We start from the raw sequence: 19,219 nt of genomic DNA on the forward strand, positions 1-19,219 counted from the left end.
CAGAGCAGCCTCTCAGAACAGTGCTGCCAGGTGGAGAGGGGTGTGTGTGTCCCTGGCTCCCAGGGCATGCAGGATCCATGGGTCAGTCATCAAACCAGCAGAGCCTGAGGCCTGCCAGCTGCACTGCCAGGTTGCAGGAGGCCTTACTGGACTGGGAGGTCCGTCAAGGCAGTATGTTTTTTAAACAAAGCTCAAAGCTGAAACTCACTGGGTGGCTATTTCTACAATTGGGACACACACACTCATGGAAGTGGGGGAGCATCACCCTGAATGTGGACTCTGGTTTCAGGCCTGCACGACTTGCTTCACCCAGACCTGGCCCTGGCCAGCGACTGGTAAGTGAGGAGTGAAAAATGGGAGGGAGACAGGTGGAATGTTTTGAGATAACACTGACTTTCCTGGTTTCAGGATCTACTGCATCACAGATATTGACCCGGACCACCGGAAGCTCAGCCAGCTAGAAGCTGTGATCCGCTTCCTCACCAGGGAGGACCCAGATCTGGAGTGTGAGTGCTGGCCACCCACTGAGGCGAGCTTTTCCTCTGGGGCCCTGAAGCTCAGAACTTTGCCAGGAGAGGTGGGAAGACAGGGGGAGGCTGTTGCACAGCCCTATCCCAGTAGCACATGGATGGCTTAGATCAAACAGGGAGATTCCCGAAGAAAAAGGCATAGCCATCCTTACCACAGGGCTAAGCTGGTGTTTAAGCATCCTTGGAATTGTGGTGACATGTATGGATCCCCAGGTCAGGGACTGGGATCTTTTTCAGCCTCTATCCACCAAGCTCTGTTAAGGGTCAGAAGAGAGCACCATTCAGAGTCTGTCAGTTTTTTCCCTACCACTGTCTAGAAGTGGACCTCTGGGCAAATGGCTGCCACTCTTCACCAGAAGTCCTCATCACCACAAGGGGAGCATTTGGCCAGATGACTCAAAGCCTGTGGGCTGTGTTTTCTAAGCCAGTTCTTCATGCTAACCTTGCTCACCTCTTCCAGGTCTAGGAGCCACAAGTGCTCCTTGTCTTGCAGCTGTGACACTTCAGTCTCTGCTCCATGGTCCCATGGCCTTCTCACCTGCACTAATGCGAGTGGTGAGCTCATTAGGCCACATCCTTAGCTTGCTCCTCCTTCTTCCTCTTTGGAAGAAAGAGCAGGTCATCCTGTCACATAATTGTCACCCCTATAAGAAGACTGCCTCCCATGCCAACCCAACAGGGCACTTATTTACTTATTTATTCATTTCATCAACAAATCTGTACTGAGCTTGCACCCTGTGTCAGGCCCTGGGGTAGGCATTGGAGCTACAAAGATAACCCAAACAAGGCCCTTGCTTTCATGGCACTTACATCCTAGTGGAAAAGCCAGGTGATAAGCAAATAAGCCTACATATGTAGATATAAGTTGTTATAAATTGTGATAAGTGCCATGCACACAATGCTGTAGGAGAGAGAAATAGGCCTGCTTTAAAGGAGATCCTGCTAAGCCACTTGTGTGACTGTTTTGTGACACTACCTCACCAAGGTGAGGAGGATCTCCTTTGGGGGTGACAAAAATATTTTGGAACTAAATAGAGGTGGTGGTTGTACAACATTGTGTGTGTGTACTAAATGCTACTGACTGAATTGCATACTTTAAATTGGTCAGTTCCGTTTTATGTGAATTTTACCTCAACAAAGATAAATTTTTTAAAAAAGAGAGGAAAAGAAAGAGCCTCCATGCAAAGGCTGGGGAAAAGAACATCCAGACCAAGGGAAACAGCATGTGTAGGGGCTCTGAGACAAGGGGGAGCTTAGCAAGGTCAAATTCACAGAACTGGCTAGAGGCGGTGGCTCACACCTATAATCCCAGCACTTTGGGAGGCCAAGGTGGGCAGATCACTTGAGGTCGGGAGTTCTAGATCAGCCTGGCCAATACAGTGAAACCTCGTCTCTACAAAAAAATATAAAAATTAGCCAGGCATGTGGTGTGCTCCTGTGTTCCCAGCTACTTGAGAGGCTGAGGCAGGAGAATTGCTTAAACCTGGGAGGTGGAGGTTGAAGTGAGCCAAGATTATGCCACTTTACTCCAGCCTGGGTGACAGAATGAGACTCCATCTCAACAACAACAGCAAAAATAAATTCATGGAACTGACCAAAGGCCAAGATATCTGGATGATTAAGGAGCAGAGGAGGAGGAGTTGAGATGAGGGAGACTGAAGATCCAACCTGAGGTCACTGAGGGTCTCCTAAGTTTATCAGATGTTACAATTGGAAAGAGCCTCAGATATCAAGCTGTTGTACTGACATATATTTTGGAGTTGAGAAAGTGAAGATGGACAGAGGTGAGGTGGCTCCCTCACACTCACAGAGATAGTTTTACATGTCCCACAGACACGTACATGAAGCACATCTTCTTCCCTGAACTTTGGGTGGGTGAGTTGTGTTCATAAGCATGGAGGAAGCATATGACCTGGTCCCTTGATGTTTTGCATCCAGGTGACGAGGAGCTGGTCCGGGAGGTGCTGTTTGATGCGGTGGTGACAGCCCCCATGGAAGCCTACTGGACAGCACTCACCCTCAACATCTCCGAGTAGGTCCAGGTTCCCAGGGTCCCAGGCCCCAACCGGCCCCCGGAATTCCCTTGGCTGAGTCAGGGCCCCTCTCACCACCTGGCTGGTGGCTTCAGAGAGCACCCATGTCCTGTGGCCTAAGAACAAGTACAGGTCCCCCTGGGCACAGGACTAAATCCCCACTCCAGGAGAGTCCCATTTGGACAGCCCCTTTCTCTGGGTTGGACTCCAGTCATGAGACTTCATTGGCCAAAGTGCCCCTGGCCAAAGAGCAGTTCCAATAGGTTTCCAGCAGGTAAGGTCACGGCACCAATGAACTTGACCTTGGTTTTCCCAACCCCTTAGAAGTCCTTGCTCCCTTTGCTGGTCTTTTCTTGGTACTATCGTGTTTAGTGGCCTGGTAGAAGGAAGATGAGTGGCATGTGAGTGTGAGTGTAGGGCGTGTGTGTGCCCATGAGTGCTGGGGGGAAGGGTAAGGTTAACGTCACAGTGGGCCATACCTTGCTCCTGAATAGGAGGATTCAACATTGTGAAGATGTCAAACCTCCCCTAGACAGTCAATAAATTTAAGGACACAATTAGATACTAGAAAATTAAATATTAGTTTTTTAGTGCTATCCTTATTATTAAAGAAAACTCCTACAGAATTTTATAGGGACAGTCTCTTACTGAAAAAAGCAAAATGTGGAATGCTACCACTCCACATAGTATAGTACGCTACCTTTTCTGTAAAAAGGGGGTGCCATAGTATTTGTGTGGATTATATAGATAACATCTATGATCTATACACTATCTACACAAGGCTAATCAGGAAACATTCCTCATTAGCTGTTTCTGGTTAGAAAATGGGTAACTGAAACAGGGATGGAAGGGACACTTTTCACCCTAACGTGTTGGTGTAATTTTGAACCATATGAATATATGACCTATACAAAATTAAACTAGAATAAAGAAAGAAAAAGAATCTAGTGGGCCAGGCACTGTTCTGAGTGCTTAGTGTATATAACCCATTTGATCCTCACTGCAGTCGTCTCACACAGGAGCTCTCATTACTGCCATATGACAGATGAGGAAACCAAAGCATAGTGAGATTAAGCAAGTTGCCTGAGGTCATGTGCCTCGAAAGTGGCAGAGCTGGAATCAACAGCAGGCAGCCTCACTCCCATGCCCAGACTCTTAAACCCTGCACTGTTGTGCCTTCTACAGAGGGCTGCAGCACTAGGTTTGGAGAGGGGCACCATCTTCATCTTTCCAACCTCACAGATTAGTCACAGATGATTTTCAATGTGGAGAAACATTGAGAAGGAAATATTCTTAACCAGAGCATGCATCAGAAGAGACTTCCTAGGGAGTTAATATAAAATAGCATACAGTTGGCCAGGCGCGGTGGCTCAAGGCTGTAATCCCAGCACTTTGGGAGGCCGAGACGGGCAGATCACGAGGTCAGGAGATCGAGACCATCCTGGCTAACACGGTGAAACCCTGTCTCTACTGAAAAATACAAAAAACTAGCTCGGCGAGGTGGCGGGCGCCTGTAGTCCCAGCTACTTGGGAGGCTGAGGCAGGAGAATGGCCTAAACCCAGGGGGTGGAGCTTGCAGTGAGCTGAGATCCGGCCACTGCACTCCAGCCCAGGCGACAGAGTGAGACTCCCTCTCAAAAAAAAAAAAAAAAAAAGAGCATACAGTTAAGGAGAAAAAAATACATAACCATCTCCATAGATAAAGAAAAGGCATTAAATAAATATTAATATTCATTCATTTAAAAAAATTTTATAGAGATGGGATCTCACTATGTTGCTCAGGCTGGTCTTGAACTCCTGGCCTCAAACAACCCTCCCACCTCAGCCTCCCAAAGTGCTGGGATTACAGGCATGAGCTACCACCCCCAGTCATACCATTCTTGTTTGTTAAAGCCACTCAATAAAATTAAAATTGACCTAAGCATGCAAGTAACATCTTAATGGGGCTAGAGGCTCTCTCACTAAAGACAGGAACGAGACAAGCAGGCCTACTTCCCCACTGCTGTTTAACAAGGTCAGAAGGCATTAGACAAGAGAAAATATGCAGAGGCAATTAGAATTGGAAAGAAAGAAGTAAAATTGTCTCTGTTTAAAGATGACATAATTATATATTTGGAAACCCCAGAAGAATTAATAAGAAAATTACTATACCCAATGAGAGAATTCAGTAAAGTAATGGGTTATAATATCAGCATTCAAAAATTAATAGCCTTTATCTACACACACAAAAAAAGAAGATATGAGAAGGCTTATTTTAAAAGGCAAGAAATAATACATGATAAAGTTATAAGACTACAAGAACATATGACATAAACTATAAGAACTGTTCAAAAACCTATAGAAGGAAAATTACGAAACACTCCTGAAAACACAAAAGTAGAGGCTGGAACACATGGAAAGACAGTGTTTTTGGATAGGAGACTTCAACGTCATAAAGATATTAATCCTCCCTAAGTTAACGTATAAGTTAAATGCAACCCCAATGAAAACACCATCAGTCTTTTTCTGCATCTAGATAAACTGATTATCAAGTTCATTTGGAAGAACAAGCAAGAATAACCAGGAAATCTCTAAAACACACACACACACACACACCAAAAAAAGCAATGAAGGGAGGTTGGGCCTACCAAGATATTAAAACACATGACAAAGCCTCTGAGATTTATAAAGTGTGGTATTGGCACATGAAAAGGCAGGCAGACCACGGGAACAGAAAAGGAAATCCGGAAACTCATCTAAACGCATGTGAAAATTTAGTCTATGACAGAGATATCCTGTCAAATCAATGAAGGAAAGATGGATTTTTAAATAACCGGTTTGAGAGCCATATGGAGAATGATAAAATTGTGTTCTTTTCTCACACCATACACCTGGACGAAGTCCAAATGACTCAGAGATTCAAATGTAAAAAACGAAACCATATAAATACTAAAGGAAAACATGAGCCAATTGCTCTAAAAGCTAGGAGTGGGGAAAACCTTTCCCAACAATGACTCAAAATTCAGAAGCAATAAAGGAATGATGGGTAAATTCAGCAACGTCAAAAGTGTTTCTGTAGTCGGGTGCGGTGGCTCGTGCCTGCAGTCCCAGCTACTCAGGAGGCTGAGGTGGGAGGATCACTTGAGCCTAAAAGTTCAAGACCAGCCTGGGAAAAATGACAAGACCCCATCTCTAAAATAAAAATAATAACAACTTAGCCAGGCGTGGTGGTGCACACCTGTAGTCCCAGCTACTCAGGAGGCTGAGGTGGAAGGATCGCTTGAGCCCAGGAGGTGGAGGCTGCAATGAGGCATGGTCACATCACCACACTCCTGCCTGGGCAACACAGCAAGACCTTATATATTTATATATATATATATATATATTTTTTTTTTCTTTTTTTTTCTTTGAGACGGAGTCTCGCTCTGTCGCCCAGGCTGGAGTGCAATGGCACGATCTTGGCTCACTGCAAGCTCCGCCTCCCGGGTTCACGCCATTCTCCTGCCTCAGCCTCCCGAGTAGCTGGGACTACAGGTACCTGCCACCACGCCTGGCTAATTTTTTGTATTTTTAGCAGAGACGGGGTTTCACCGTGTTAGCCAAGATGGTCTCAATCTCCTGACCTCGTGATCCTCCCACCTCAGCCTCCCAAAGTGCTGGGATTACAGGCGTGAGCCCGGCCAACCTCATCTTTAAAAAAAAAAAAAAAAGAAAGGAAAAAAAATGTTTCTATGGCAGAAATAAAAACACGAGCAAGATAAAAAGAGAAATTACGAACTGGAAAGGTGTTTGCAACTTATAAAATAGATAAAGGGTTACTCTATATATTATGTATTCATGATAAGGGGCTTCAAAAATTGAGACGTAAAAGACCAGCTATCTTAGAGGGAAAGTAGTCAAGAAATGTGAACAGTTCAGAGGAAAAATGCAAATAGTCCCTAGAAGAAAAATTCAAATAGTCCTTAAATATAAAGAAAAAAGAATGCTCAACCTAACATTTAATCTTAAATGCAAATGACAACTGTACCCAGATTGGACTTCTCGCCTGTCAGATTGAGAACCACCTGAGCTTGTCAGCGCGCACTGCTGGCAGAACTGTGGGGAATCAGGCACTCGTAGGTTGTGGGTGGGATATGAAATGGTTCAAACCCTGTCAAGGGGAGTTTGATGACATCTAGCACAATTTCATGTACATTTACATTTTGATCCAGCAACCTCACTTCTAGGAACCTCATCCCAAAGATACACTGGCAAAAATATGAAAAATAAATGTACCTGTGAGCTGCTCATTACTGCACCTTTAATAACAGTAAAAGATTGGAAACAACCCAAACTTTATCAGTGGGAGCCTCGTTAAATGAATCATGGTGGATCCACATAATGGAACTCTATGCAGCTGTGAAAAACTAGAGTATCTCTATGTACTGCCACTATGAAATAATCTTCAGTAATGGAAAAAGTATGAATGATATCTCCGCTGTTTATCTAGAAAGAGGAAATACAAATGTGTTTTCATAATTACTGTCAGAAATGTACATATAAATGTACATGCATACACATATGTACACATACACACACATACTTTTCAGTGGCACAAGGAACCAAAAGTCAGGTTATCTTCAGGAAGACTAAAGGAACAAGGAGATGGATACAGAGACAGACTCCCCTGAATAGGCCTTCTCCATATTGACTTTGGAACCATGTAAATGCTTTATCGAATCATAAAACAAAATTAAATTTTAAAAAGTAACCTGTAGTAATTGAAAGCTAATGAAACAAATAAACCTGGCCATATATCAAGTTCATTAAATAATCGAACATATGGGAATTCTTTCAAGGGGCTTTAGAATTGTAAACACTAAATAAATAAAATGTTAAGCAGTGCTCAGTAATCACATTGCTAGAAATAGTATTGGCATTGTTATTCTGAATACAGAGAGCAAATCGTATTATATTAATGTCGTTAAGAACCAAGATCTTCAGCAAAAGAGAAAAGAGATATACAAATTTCAAAAATCAAAGAAGTTAAGATTAGATGGAATGCTAAATGTTAATTCGAAATATCAATTTGAACTCACGATGTAGTTTCTCTTAAAGAAATTTAATGGATATCCTAGCTCTCTCCCGTGAAAGGGCCCACCGCAGTGAGTGGCCCAGCCCTAGACTTTGGACTTTCAATGTTAGTCCTCATTAAAATGAGCCCATGCTCCTAGAAGAAAAGTCTGATTCCAGGACAGGGGCAGGAAATATACGCAATGAACGTGGAACATCTTGTCATACGAGGAAGCAAGAAGTTACCAAAGACGAATGATATTGTGCCCAAGGAACCGCAGAGCCAGCCGGAGGAGGCCCTCACTGGCCGAAGGTGGATGAAGTAATTATAATCACAGCAGGAGCTGGCTGTGGAGGCGCGGCTGTAATTCCAGCCTCATGGGAGGTTAAGGCAAGAGGATCGTTTGAGCCCAGGAGTTCAAGGCCAGCCTGGCAACATAGTGAGATCCTGTCTTTAATTAAAAATAATAATAATAACTGCAATGAATTCAAACATATGAAATATGTTAAAATCCTTGGGTTCATAATGATACTGGAAAAAAACCTCACTGGCCATCTTTGGAAGATTGTTAGGAAAACAACTCATTATTCTAAAACCTAACAAAGAAACACAAAGAATAAATTATTTATCCTGCCTCTTCTATAAAAATTGTACTCCAGGATAACTAAATATTGATGAGGGGAAGTTTTTCCTTATACAGGTATTTCAGGTAAAAATAAAATAGGAAACAAAAGAATACATGTATTTTTCATGCCCTAATCAATCAGAGAGTGCGTGCCTCTTATGAAGAACAGCCTGGTAAAAACACAAACCCAAACCCGGTCAGGCCCTGAGGTCTCACAGCCAGTTGACAGGAAACGCAGGGGACACAGAGCAGTCTGAAGAGCACCCCAGGGTGGCAATCCGCCAAGGCCAGAACCGGAGAATCCCCACAGGCAAGAGCCCTTTGTCGCTCTGTTTGTTCCACAAATCAATTGCAAGGAAAAGAGAAGGGGAGAGGGAGAGTGGAGAGAGAAAGGGAATCAGGTTAAAAGAGGCCAAAGATGACTGCTAATGGTTATGGGGTTTCTTTCTGGGGTGATGAAAATGTTCTAAAATTCACAGTGCTGATGGTCACACAACTCTGTGAATACATTAAAAACTACTGAATCACACACTTTTAGGTGGGTGAATTGGATGGTATTTGAATGATATCTCAATAAAGACAAAGAAAGACAGACAGACAAATAAGAGGTACCAGTTGCCATGCATCAACCTTAGGCAGATTCTGATTCAGCCAAACTTAAAAATAATTCATGAGGCAACTGGATTATCTGATGATATTAATGAATCATCAGGTTTTTTTTTTAAGGTGTAATAATGGCATCAAAGTTTTTTTTAAAAATTATTTATATTTTGATTGTATAAATTAAAATATTTACCCATGAAATATCTGGGATTTGCTTCAAAATAATCTAGTTGAGGGGTTGGAGGAGGCAGTGGCTGAATTGAGACCAGGCTCGGGCTGGTGATTGTTGAAGCCAGGTTCTGGGTGAGACCCATTAGCCCCATTCTCTCTGCTTTTGAACAGAGAATTGAATCAAGAAGCTTTAGGGATAACCAGGAGCTTAGGATCTGTTTCCAAAGAGTCTGACTCAGAGGTCTGCTGCAGGGCTCTGTGAGGCTGGAGTCCTGTGACCCCGTGCACACCCTGTACAAGCCCCCTGGCTACAGCATGGGAGTGGGTGGGGGAGACCCTTTCCCTCAGTGATTTTCCAGACCACAGACACTGCAGGGTCTATCCATGAGGGAGACCCCCGCAGTCCAGCCTCTGAGCCTGGCAGTGCTTCAGGATTGCCTACTTTGTATGCTCACTATAGCACACACTCTTGGGCATGGAGAGGAGCTAGGTAATAGCCTCCAGTCGACTGTGCCAAAGACAAGAACATCACCTGGGTTAAAAGTGATGACTTCCCACCCTGGCCAAAGTATTGTGGCTTTGAAACTGGGAGGGAGGTTTGTGACACCAACAAGCTCCTGGGTCTGTCTTCTTTCAAGTCTCAACAGCAAGGTTATGAGGTCCACCGGGACTTCTCCTGGGTGGGTGTGGACAGTGCCTGCTCCCCCTTCCTTCACATTTCAGTAATAAGGGAAGTATGTGGAGAGCTATAAGACCAGGAGGTGCCAGGTATGTGCTGGGCATGAGAAGTCCCTGTTCCTTAGGTCCTAGGACAGAATCTCCCTTCCAAGTTCCGTTTTCTAGATCTAACTCCCCAAAAGCCAGGAGAACAAATTAGGAGCTAGATCTGCCAGGGCAGAGAGGCAGAGGCCCAGGGCTCCACTGCACAGGCAGATGCTGCCCAGAAGCCGGGCCTGAAACCTGATGTGCACCGTGGATGCCAGCAGGGTGCATGTCCCGGCCCCTGTCCCGGGAACCCAGCCTTCCTGGAAAGTCTCCCCTGAGCCAGGCTGGGCAGGAGCAAGGAGAGGCCCCCAAACCCCTGCAGGTCTCCCCCAAGCTATTGCCACAGCCCCGTGGTGACCACTTCCACTGTGTCTGCCACGCAGAGAGTCTGAGCAGGTGGTGGACATGGCCTTCCTGGGCACCCGGGCTGGACTCCTGAGAAGCAGCTTGTTCGTGGGCTCCGAGAAGGTCTCTGACAGGTGGGTTGGGCCGGCCACCCCGGGAGGGCAATCCCTGCAGGGCAGAGAGGGGCAGAGTCCCACGGTGTGTTCCTGGGCTGTGGGTGGACTGGCACGGGGTCTCCAGCCTGCTGGACCCCTGGGAGCCCAGCAGGGCAGAAGGATTGGGATTGACAGATTGGGATGGTGGGAGAAGCAGCCCTTCCCCGAAGGCTCACACCTCCTGGTGGTGGTGTCCCCAGGAGAGGATGGAGGCTGGACCAGTCAGGGAGACAGACTTTGAAGTTGAGGGTTGGTCGGAGAATCCACCATAGGAATCTCTAAGGGAGAAAGCCGGAATTGCTTTCCTCTCTGGGCTGGTCTCTGTGTGACAGGCTGAATCTTCCGGCTGTGTCTTTTCCCCACTCCTAAGGGGAGAGGAGGTGCTGCTGGGGCCCGGCGGTAGGTGGAGCGCTCACCCCACAGAGCCTTCGTGAACCACCCACTCCCACCTTGGTGTGGGGCAGTTGTGGTTTCTTACTCTACCTGGTAGGAATCCAGGCCCAACTCCCTGTAGGCCATGAAAGGCTCAGGCCTCCACACCAGGAATGTTCAACAGGGGGTGATTTTGTGACATTCAGCGATGTCTGGAGACGCTTGCTTGTCACACTGTGGGAGACAGAGAGCGTCCTACTGCCATCTAGTGGGTGGAGGCCAGGGATGCCGCTAAACATCCTATGAGGCCAGGGCAGCCCCCGCAGCCATCGCCTGCACAAAATGTCACCGGTGCCCAGGCTGAGAAAGCCTGCTCTAAGCCAAGGCCGGGTTCCGGGGGAATCCGGGGCTGGCCCACCCGGTTGCTCAAAGGAGGATGGGAGCCCAGAGGAGGGGTCGGGGGGCGAGCAGTGCCACCTGCCGCTTCGCAACCCAGGAGACTCCAACAGGTGAGGACCTTCACGTACCTGGAGAGAAGCCCAGGGCCCCTGAGCTGAACTGACCCTACTCTCCTCGCCTCCCACCCGCCAGCTGCTCCTCTCACTAAGCACACCCAGCCACGGAGCGCCATCTTTGAGCTTCTTCCAGGACTCTGTGACAAATCCACACTTGCTAAGCAAAGCTGAGGCTTTCTAGGAAAACAAATTAAGTTGCTCTTCCCTTTCCCTCCCTCCTCCCTCCCCTCCTCCCCCCACCCCTCCCTGCGGAGGTGGAGAGAAGAGCACCACTGCCTCCCTGACCCTTCCCTCGCCACCTCTCAGAGGCTTCTAAGACTGGAAGCAGGAGATTCGAGGCAGACAGACCTTCCCAGTGCCTTTGCCTCCTGCGAGCACTCCCGGGGGCTCCCTTCACCCAGACTTGAGGTGAATGGCAGCCCAGGAACTGTGTCACAAGGCAGGTTGCTTCTGGTACATGTGAGCCCGTCACTCTCAGAACCAAATCTCAGTTATCCACCTTGTGGATTATCCACAGCAGTGTGTCTGCTCCCCACCCCCACCCCGCTTCTCCCTGCCTCCCACTCTGCTTCTGGCCAAACACTCCCTTCTGTGGGCTGCTGTGTGTTCAGGGAATGCAAAACCATAATTAGCAAGGTAAAGCTGCTGGAAAAAAGGAAACTCATAATGCATGCAAAAGCCTAGAGGCAATCCTCTTGAAGGAACCGTTTGGGAGGTTGATGCCCTCCTATTAGTGCAGTGATAGAGCTGACTCTGCAGCTTCCTCCCTCAGACGTGCCAGTGAGCCAGACAAGAAGAAATTAAGCTCCATCCAAAAGAAAGAAACGCTGCAGGCAGAAGAGTTTACACAGAAATGGAAAGTATTTCCTCATTATGCAGACCCTATACCTCTTCTAGCTGCTAGTCAGATGCAACATCATTTTGTTTCTGGAAAAGGCGAGAATTGCTGGGAAACATTGTCTGGGGCAGTACTAATTTAGGGGCTACAATCACTCTCCTAGCCCAGCCAAGATGACCTCGTATGAGAAAAGGAAAGAGGAGATGACTGTGTTCACAGATCTGGGGAGAGGTACCACATCTTCCTCCTTGCAGGAAGTTCCTGACGCCTGAAGACGAGGCCAGTGTGTTCACCCTGGACAGCTTCCCGCTGTGGTACCGCCAGGCCTCAGAGCATCCTGCTGGCAGCTTCGTCTTCAACCTCCGTTGGGCAGAAGGACCAGGTAACCCACGGCCCTGTGCTCCTGGGGCTGGGCCAGCCTCAGGCCAGTCTCACCTCTCCTCCTGCTGTGCTCTTTGTGGGAAATGGGAACGCGATATGGAATAGAATGTCCAGACCACCAGGGTTCCCCTCCTGCCTTCCCTCGTGCCATGCATTAGTGACTTAAGAAAGCTCACTGGCGGCTTCCCACACCACAGGTTCCGCGCTGAAGGCCTGATCATTCTATTTCCTAGCCAGCCATCAAAGTTGGCATTTAAAAATCCAGCATGGGATTCTAGCCCTGATTCCAAATATGAGAGCAGAAGAGTCTATCTCTAAGATTCTTCTATTTATCCTGCCTCTCTGTGAAAGTTTCATAAACCCCCCGGAAGGGCGGTTTCATTAGGGGCTGCAGCATCACCAAGTCACTGGGGCTGCCCTGCTCTTCCCAAACAGAAAGAAAGCGGCCAGTCCCCAGTTACTCAGGGCCACCCAGAACCAGCCTCAGGGAGCTCCCAGTCTGCTCCACAAGCCCCTCTCAGCTCAAGAGAGAGGCTGTGCCGGGCAGGTGGCAGGGAGGGTGGGGTATGAGGCAGTCGCAAAATCCCTGCAAGGCCAGGGGCCAGGAAGACTCTCAGAGTTGATGGGCACCCAACTGCCAGCCAGCCCCAGCCCCCATTCTGGAAAATAACCAAAATAGGAAAAATTAAGTGACTCTAACAGAGCACCAGAAAAATCGCCAAATGTTTAGACCTGAAGAGGCTTCAGTGTCTGCATAGCCTGGTGCTCCTGATTTATACTGGAAGCAACTGTGGCCCAGGGAGCTTCAGGGGCTTGTCCAGGGGGTCCCAGAGTGCATGGCACAGCCAGCCCTCCACCAGGTGAGTGCTGGGGCGGATGATCCCATTCCAGCGCATGGATCCAGGGGCCTAGAGAGTGTGCACAGGCAGGTGGGGTGAGCCCCAGGAGGGGATGCAGGAGGGTGGAGACTTCTGAAAGGAGAGCCAGGGCTGGGGCCACTCAGAACTTCCCCTTTAGTGTGCTCTTCTGGCAGAGGCCTTCCACCACCACTTTGCCAAAACCATCCTCAAGCATCATGATGGAGAGATGCCCTGGAGCTGATGGCTGGGGAGGCCCAGGATCCCAGGGGTCCTCCTGGAACAAGGACAGGGAAGGCCAACAGCAGGGAGGAGCTCCACCCCTGCCCCCTCCGGAATTCCGCCTTCCTCACCTGGTGCTGTGCTCTCCCTCCTGTCTGTGCCCGTTCCCTCCACACACGTGCCAATAACTACTATGCTTCACAAAACATTTTTCCACGTGTTCTTCATTTAATCTCTACAACCCCATGAGATACGTGCTGTCATTATCCCTCAACTTATACAAGGAGAACTTGAGGCTCAGAGAGGTTCTGTGACTTGCCCAGGGTCACACAGCAAGGGAGCCACAGAGCCAAGCACTGCCCTAATCAAAGCCCAGGCCCCGTTACCACACTGAAGGTAAGGAAAGAGGGAGGGGGAGTTTTTATTGCCAGCTCAAGTCCAGCAGGAAGGCTCTGGAAGCAAAGGGGAGACCCCTTCCCACACCGTCCACCCCAAGGCTGAAAGAGGCAGCTCCTCCTCCATGGCCACGCCGTCGATAGCAGCACAGTGGGCTCGCCAGGGAGGGCACCCACAGGCCCCTGGAGAGGTTCTATAGTGAGGCCCCAGGCCCTGATGACAGGTCCCCTCCTGCCCACATCCACCAGGACTGAGCCTGCTGGCTGCTGGGGGAGCTTTATGTGGTGATGAGGTGGGAGGGTGGGTGGGTGAGAAGCTGAGCCACGAGGAGAAAAGAGGGAAGCTGGAGCCCAAAAAGGGGGCCTGGTGAGGAGGGAGGCGGGGCCCACTTCCTCTCCACAGCCCGCTCACCCGCTCAGCGCACGCACACGCTTAGACACGTGGCCACCTCTGCACACTCCCTTCCACCCCAAGAGAAGGAAAACAACTGCGTGTCAATGGGGAAAAGAGGAGCAGCTGCCTCCAGGGTGAGGGGAAGCGCCCATCTCTCTAGGCTGACATGGCTGCCTTTTGCCAGGGCCTGGTGGGCTAAGTCCTGCCCACATGGAGCTGCATGGTGCAGTCAGTGGCCTAGAAACCTGTCCGCACACAGCAGAGCCTCAGCGACATGCCCACAGCCCACCTCTCTCCGGGCCCTGCCCCCTCCTGCACTTAGCGCCCTGATCATTCCCATCAGGTGCTGGGCCAGGTAGCCACGGTGAGCCAGGCACTGAGATCCCTGATGTCCCCAGAGACTGCATCATTAGGGTCTCCACATCCTCACATCAGTGTTTCCTACAAGCCTCTGCTGGCTGGGCTACAAACGCAATAGAAGGTCTGTCCCAGAAAATGGGCAGTGGGACCCAGAGAATGCTGTCGGGGCCGCCTCATCACTACCTCCGAGATGTCTCTAGACGCAAGGTGGGGAACTGTGGGCCCTTCAACATCATGGGCAAATTTCTAGAATCAAGGACAACCTTACGTATTGGAAGTTCCTGGAATCAGACTGCAGTTTTAGGTTTCTTGAGATACCTGATGACTGCAGGTGTGATGGGTGATCTTGGCCACGTGGCAGATGTGAGAAGCTGGTGGTGAAGTCCCAGGACAACTGACACTGTTGTAATAATTGCCGCACAAGAGTCCCGTTGCTTCGTGCAACATTTGACATCAAGACATTCTAACAAAATACGATAGCACATCAGAAAATGTTTGCCCCTTTCTCAGAAGTTTAATCTGCATCTGACCTGCGGACAAGAGTGCTTTGAAACTCCAGTCTGGGGTCAGGGACTGATGAGAATGAAGAAGTAGCCAGCCCCAGTCACATCCAGAAAGCTCTGCTTCAATGTGGAGATGAAACTGCCCTCTAAACGGTGCACCTATGGTGGCCTGATTGTTCCAGAAGAAGTGGAGAGAGCAAGGCAAGGCCTGTGGCTTTCAGGAGCCTCGGGGCTTGCCTTGAGTCGCTGCAGAGAGTCCCAGAAGTGAAGCAACAGCTGTGAAGCGAGTGAAAGACCCAGAGAGCGGCTGTGCGTGGAGGGTCCGTCGCCTCGCTGCCCAGGCCCGCACAGTGGCTCAGCTGTGGCATCCGGCTTCCTGAATGGGACTGACTGTCGGCGTCCTCTCTGATTCATGCAGACTCACAGAGAGCAATCCAGGATCACCCACCACCCAGTGCTGAAATGCAGCCTGTCCTTCCTTCCACTGGAAGGGATCACTGGGCGCGACATGGGTGTTGTGGGCAGGACGCATGCTGCAGCCGACAGACAGGCAGAAACCCTGGTGTCGTAGGGACACTGCGGCCCTGCACTGTTCTGGTGGCCAGAGGCCGTGTGTGTGTCTGTCCAAGACCCGTGTTGGGGTCACCACCATCACAGCAGCTGCTTCTCCAAACACGACCCCTGTCCCCACCCTCACCTCAATTCTTCCAAGGATGTCTTCGCCTGCTTTTATTCCCGTCTCCTATTCCAAGAAAGTGGTAGCGCTCCACCTGCCCCAACCGCGGCTCTTCCCCAGCGACTGCGTTGTCTTTGTTTCCCCAGAAAGTACGGGTGCGCCCACGGTGGTGACGGCAAGCACAGCTGTGGCGGTGACCGTGGACAAGAAGACAGCCATTGCTGCAGGTAGGAGCTGCCCTTGAGGCGCTGAGGCCGGGAAGCTGGGGTCCGTGTCAAGAGCAAGGCATAGATCACAGCGGGAGGCCCCATACATGTGGCCAGGGCCACAGTCCTGCCGGTGGAATGTGGGATGGGCAGAAGTGCACTCTTCCTAAGCCATTTATTTTGTAAAATCGTAAAACTTTAGATGTAAAAGTATTCATGACGTGAGCAAAATGAAGCCCAGAGAGGCTAGGAGATCTGCACGGCCACCCAGGACGGGAAACTGCCGCTCAGCCCCCCGCCACCCCCACCCACTCCCCCTTCCATACAATATATTTACTCTATGCAAGCTTCTCTTGAGAAACACTTCCTGAGGGTTAATGGAGCATTACTGAGGCATTCCATAGCTGAAAGGAAGGCTGGCGGGCAGAGCTGTTTTATTCTAGGCCTTTTATCAATCATCATCATCATCATAGAGCTAATATTTACTGAGTGTTTACAGAGTGGTAACTTCTTGAAAGCTTTGCTATTGAAAAGATGAAGACCAGCAGCACTGAAATTGCCCGGGCCTCTGTTAGAAACACACAGTCTCAGGTTCCAGCCCATGCCTATTCAACCAGAGTGCACTTCACTGAGGTTCCTACTGATTTGCCTAAACATTAAAGCTTGAGAAAGCTCTTTTGCAATATTAACTTGTTTAACCTTTACAAATATTTTAGAGTGTAGGTATCGTTGTCAGCGCCTATTTTATAAATGAGGACCATAGGCTCAGAACGTTTGGCTCAAAGCAACCCAGCTAGCGGGGATCGGATGCCATAATTCAGTCCAGACCTGTCTCTTCCCCACAGTGTTATTCCACCAAGAGGTCATGCCTCTTTACATAGCAAACGATGGAGCTGATTCCTGTGTCATCCGCTTGCGTGCTCCATCTCCTATTGCCTTGGGGTCTCAGATCCTGCTTAAGAGGGAAGTGGGACTGTGACTCGAACCCATAAGGCATGAGCTCAGTACGTATGTTCAGCACGTGCCAGACACTGTGGAAACTGCCTCCCATGCAGTCCTTGGGGTGACCCAGTGAAGGAGATGGTTTGGGCTCTATTTTACAGCTGAGGAAACGGAGACCCAGAAAAATTACTTGCCCAAAGCCCCACAGCTAATAATGAATGAGGCTGGGATTTGAACGCAGACCGCCTCTTGTTGGAACCCAGGTTCACTGCCCTGTGCTGCAGTTTGCCATGGCTTATGTGATGAGAGCAACTGTGACCCTCACAAGCTTCTCCTGACTTTCAGTTTCTTAGTGCCGCAGAGTCCTTGGTGTCTCTGCCTAACTGTCTGAGAAAGATCAGGCCCCTGCAATGAAGCCCTCCTTACCCTCGTTTTAGCTTCAGTATCTGGAACCCAGCTGTGTTCTGAAACGTTGGGTGATCCAACAGGCACTCGAGCTCGGCCGCACTGGCTCCATGAACGCAGCTGTCAGTCACCTGCCTTGTAACTGAGGCCCTGGCCAGGTGAGGACTCTCGCAGCAGGATGGGGACAGAGCAGACAGGGTCAGGGCAAAGGGGATGGAAGGAGCCGGCTGGGCTCTGTCTTCCAGCCCCAGAGAGGGCACCAGGGCCACCCTGAGTTGGGGTCCTGGGCTGTGTGCTGCTCTGGAATAAGCGATGGGGGGAGAACGGCTCCGTCTGACATTGCCGAATCGTCGCGGGTAGAAACCCCCGTGTCACTGGTCGTCTGCGATGCAGCCACCCACAGCACTTGGAAGGGATTTGTGCCCTCCCAGTTGCCGTGCTTCCCTGGGCCCAGGGCACACTAAACCCAGACCCGATTTCCAGGCCAAACTTTGACCCTGAAATCGTCTCCCTTCAGACTGTTCTGTGCTCCCAGCCAAGCCAGGGCCTGTGCTGCTCCCACGTGACGGGGCCCTTCTCAGCTCCTGTACACCTGGAGGTCTAGGAAAGACAGTGGACAGGAGGTCAGGCTGCTGGCTGTGCTTTCCTGCACTCTCCAATTATTTGATAGCATTTTTAACTCAGAGCTGAATAAGAGCCGAGAGGGGTTGCCATAGAAACAGTGTCCCAGTGCCTCCAGTTTAACTCACTGCAGACAATCGCTCTTACACTCTGGGGTGCATGAATGCCAGAGGAAAAGAAATGGGGTGCTGGAGACCTGATACTTCAATTACAATTTTTCTTTTGGTCTCTTTCTGTCACTTCCTCTCTCTGGCCTGTGGCTCAGCCTCCCTGATCCTGGGGCCAGCTGGAGCCTGTCGCTGAAGGAGGGGTGGGTGGTTCGTTTGCTGTCCCTGGAAACGGCTGGCACTGTGAGTGTGTGAGCGCCAGGCCTGCTGAGTGTGGTGTCTGTGGTGGGGGCTGTATAGTGACGATTGTGCGCCGAGCTCGAGGGGAAGTTAGGAGACGGGCACTCAGCCCAGCCACGGGGGCAGCGGCGGGCTGCACGTCACTGCCATGTCTCACGCCACCGGCTCACACAGAAGGGCAGCAGACCGGTAGAGATCGTGTTCATCCCTAAGCAGGTGGTTTATAGACAGCTACTGCAAAATTTCCAGAGATCTAACTTTTGGATCAGGATCTGTTTTCAATTCTCCATGTCCTCCAGGCCCTAGGCAAGGAATGAGGTCAAGCTCCAGGACGGAGGGGCTGTAATGGGCAAGGGTTTGTCCGGCAGACGGGCATTCTTCCAGAACGACTTGCAATGTACAGAAGCCCCTGCACAGAGGCCCTTCCTGCCGGCCAGGGCTGCAAGAGCTCTCCTCTCCTGAGAGGTCGGCCTCAGTACAGGCCCAGCCTTCAGACCTTTGAGGGCTTCTGTCTGGGAACCATGACATTTGAATTACACACATATGCATGACGGAGACCTGTGCCAGGCCTGGGAGGGGCCCCGTTCTTGCTTCTGCAGTGGGGCTCGGGAAGGCTTGTCTTGGGCCCTGCTCTGATTATTAGGGCTGTAGGAGAGCAACATGTTATCACTGCCTGGGGAAGGCGGACACCCCGGCTCTGCCGTGGAGTGGAGCTGAACTCCCGGGGGGCCCCGACGGTTCACTTCACTCCAGGGTTTGCTCCTGGCTTGCTGGGTTGTTATCCAAAGGAAGATCCTGGGAAGCAGAAAATTCCGCCTTGGCCTCTGAAGACTAATGAACCATATAGCCAAGGAGGGAGTTCTCGGGCCGAGCGTTGAGCCCACTCTTCACAGGGGCTTGCCGTGTACTCATAACCCCAGAGGTCT

The 19,219-nt window shown here is 49.9% G+C and overlaps 1 protein-coding gene across 1 annotated transcript in view; it reads left to right on the forward strand.

The window, feature by feature from the left end:
• The window catches only part of CACNA2D4 (calcium voltage-gated channel auxiliary subunit alpha2delta 4), a 133,583-nt gene that overhangs the window by 69,329 nt on the left and 45,035 nt on the right, over nt 1–19,219 (forward strand). Inside the window, exons 21-26 of the mRNA XM_025401758.1 lie at nt 290–335; nt 409–506; nt 2,469–2,562; nt 10,143–10,238; nt 12,239–12,366; nt 15,919–15,999. Coding sequence (XP_025257543.1) covers nt 290–335; nt 409–506; nt 2,469–2,562; nt 10,143–10,238; nt 12,239–12,366; nt 15,919–15,999 — 543 coding nt within the window. The remainder of the gene's footprint in view (nt 1–289; nt 336–408; nt 507–2,468; nt 2,563–10,142; nt 10,239–12,238; nt 12,367–15,918; nt 16,000–19,219) is intronic.

This window comes from Theropithecus gelada, chromosome 11 (assembly GCF_003255815.1).
Source record: "Theropithecus gelada isolate Dixy chromosome 11, Tgel_1.0, whole genome shotgun sequence".
Classification (NCBI taxonomy): domain Eukaryota; kingdom Metazoa; phylum Chordata; class Mammalia; order Primates; family Cercopithecidae; genus Theropithecus; species Theropithecus gelada.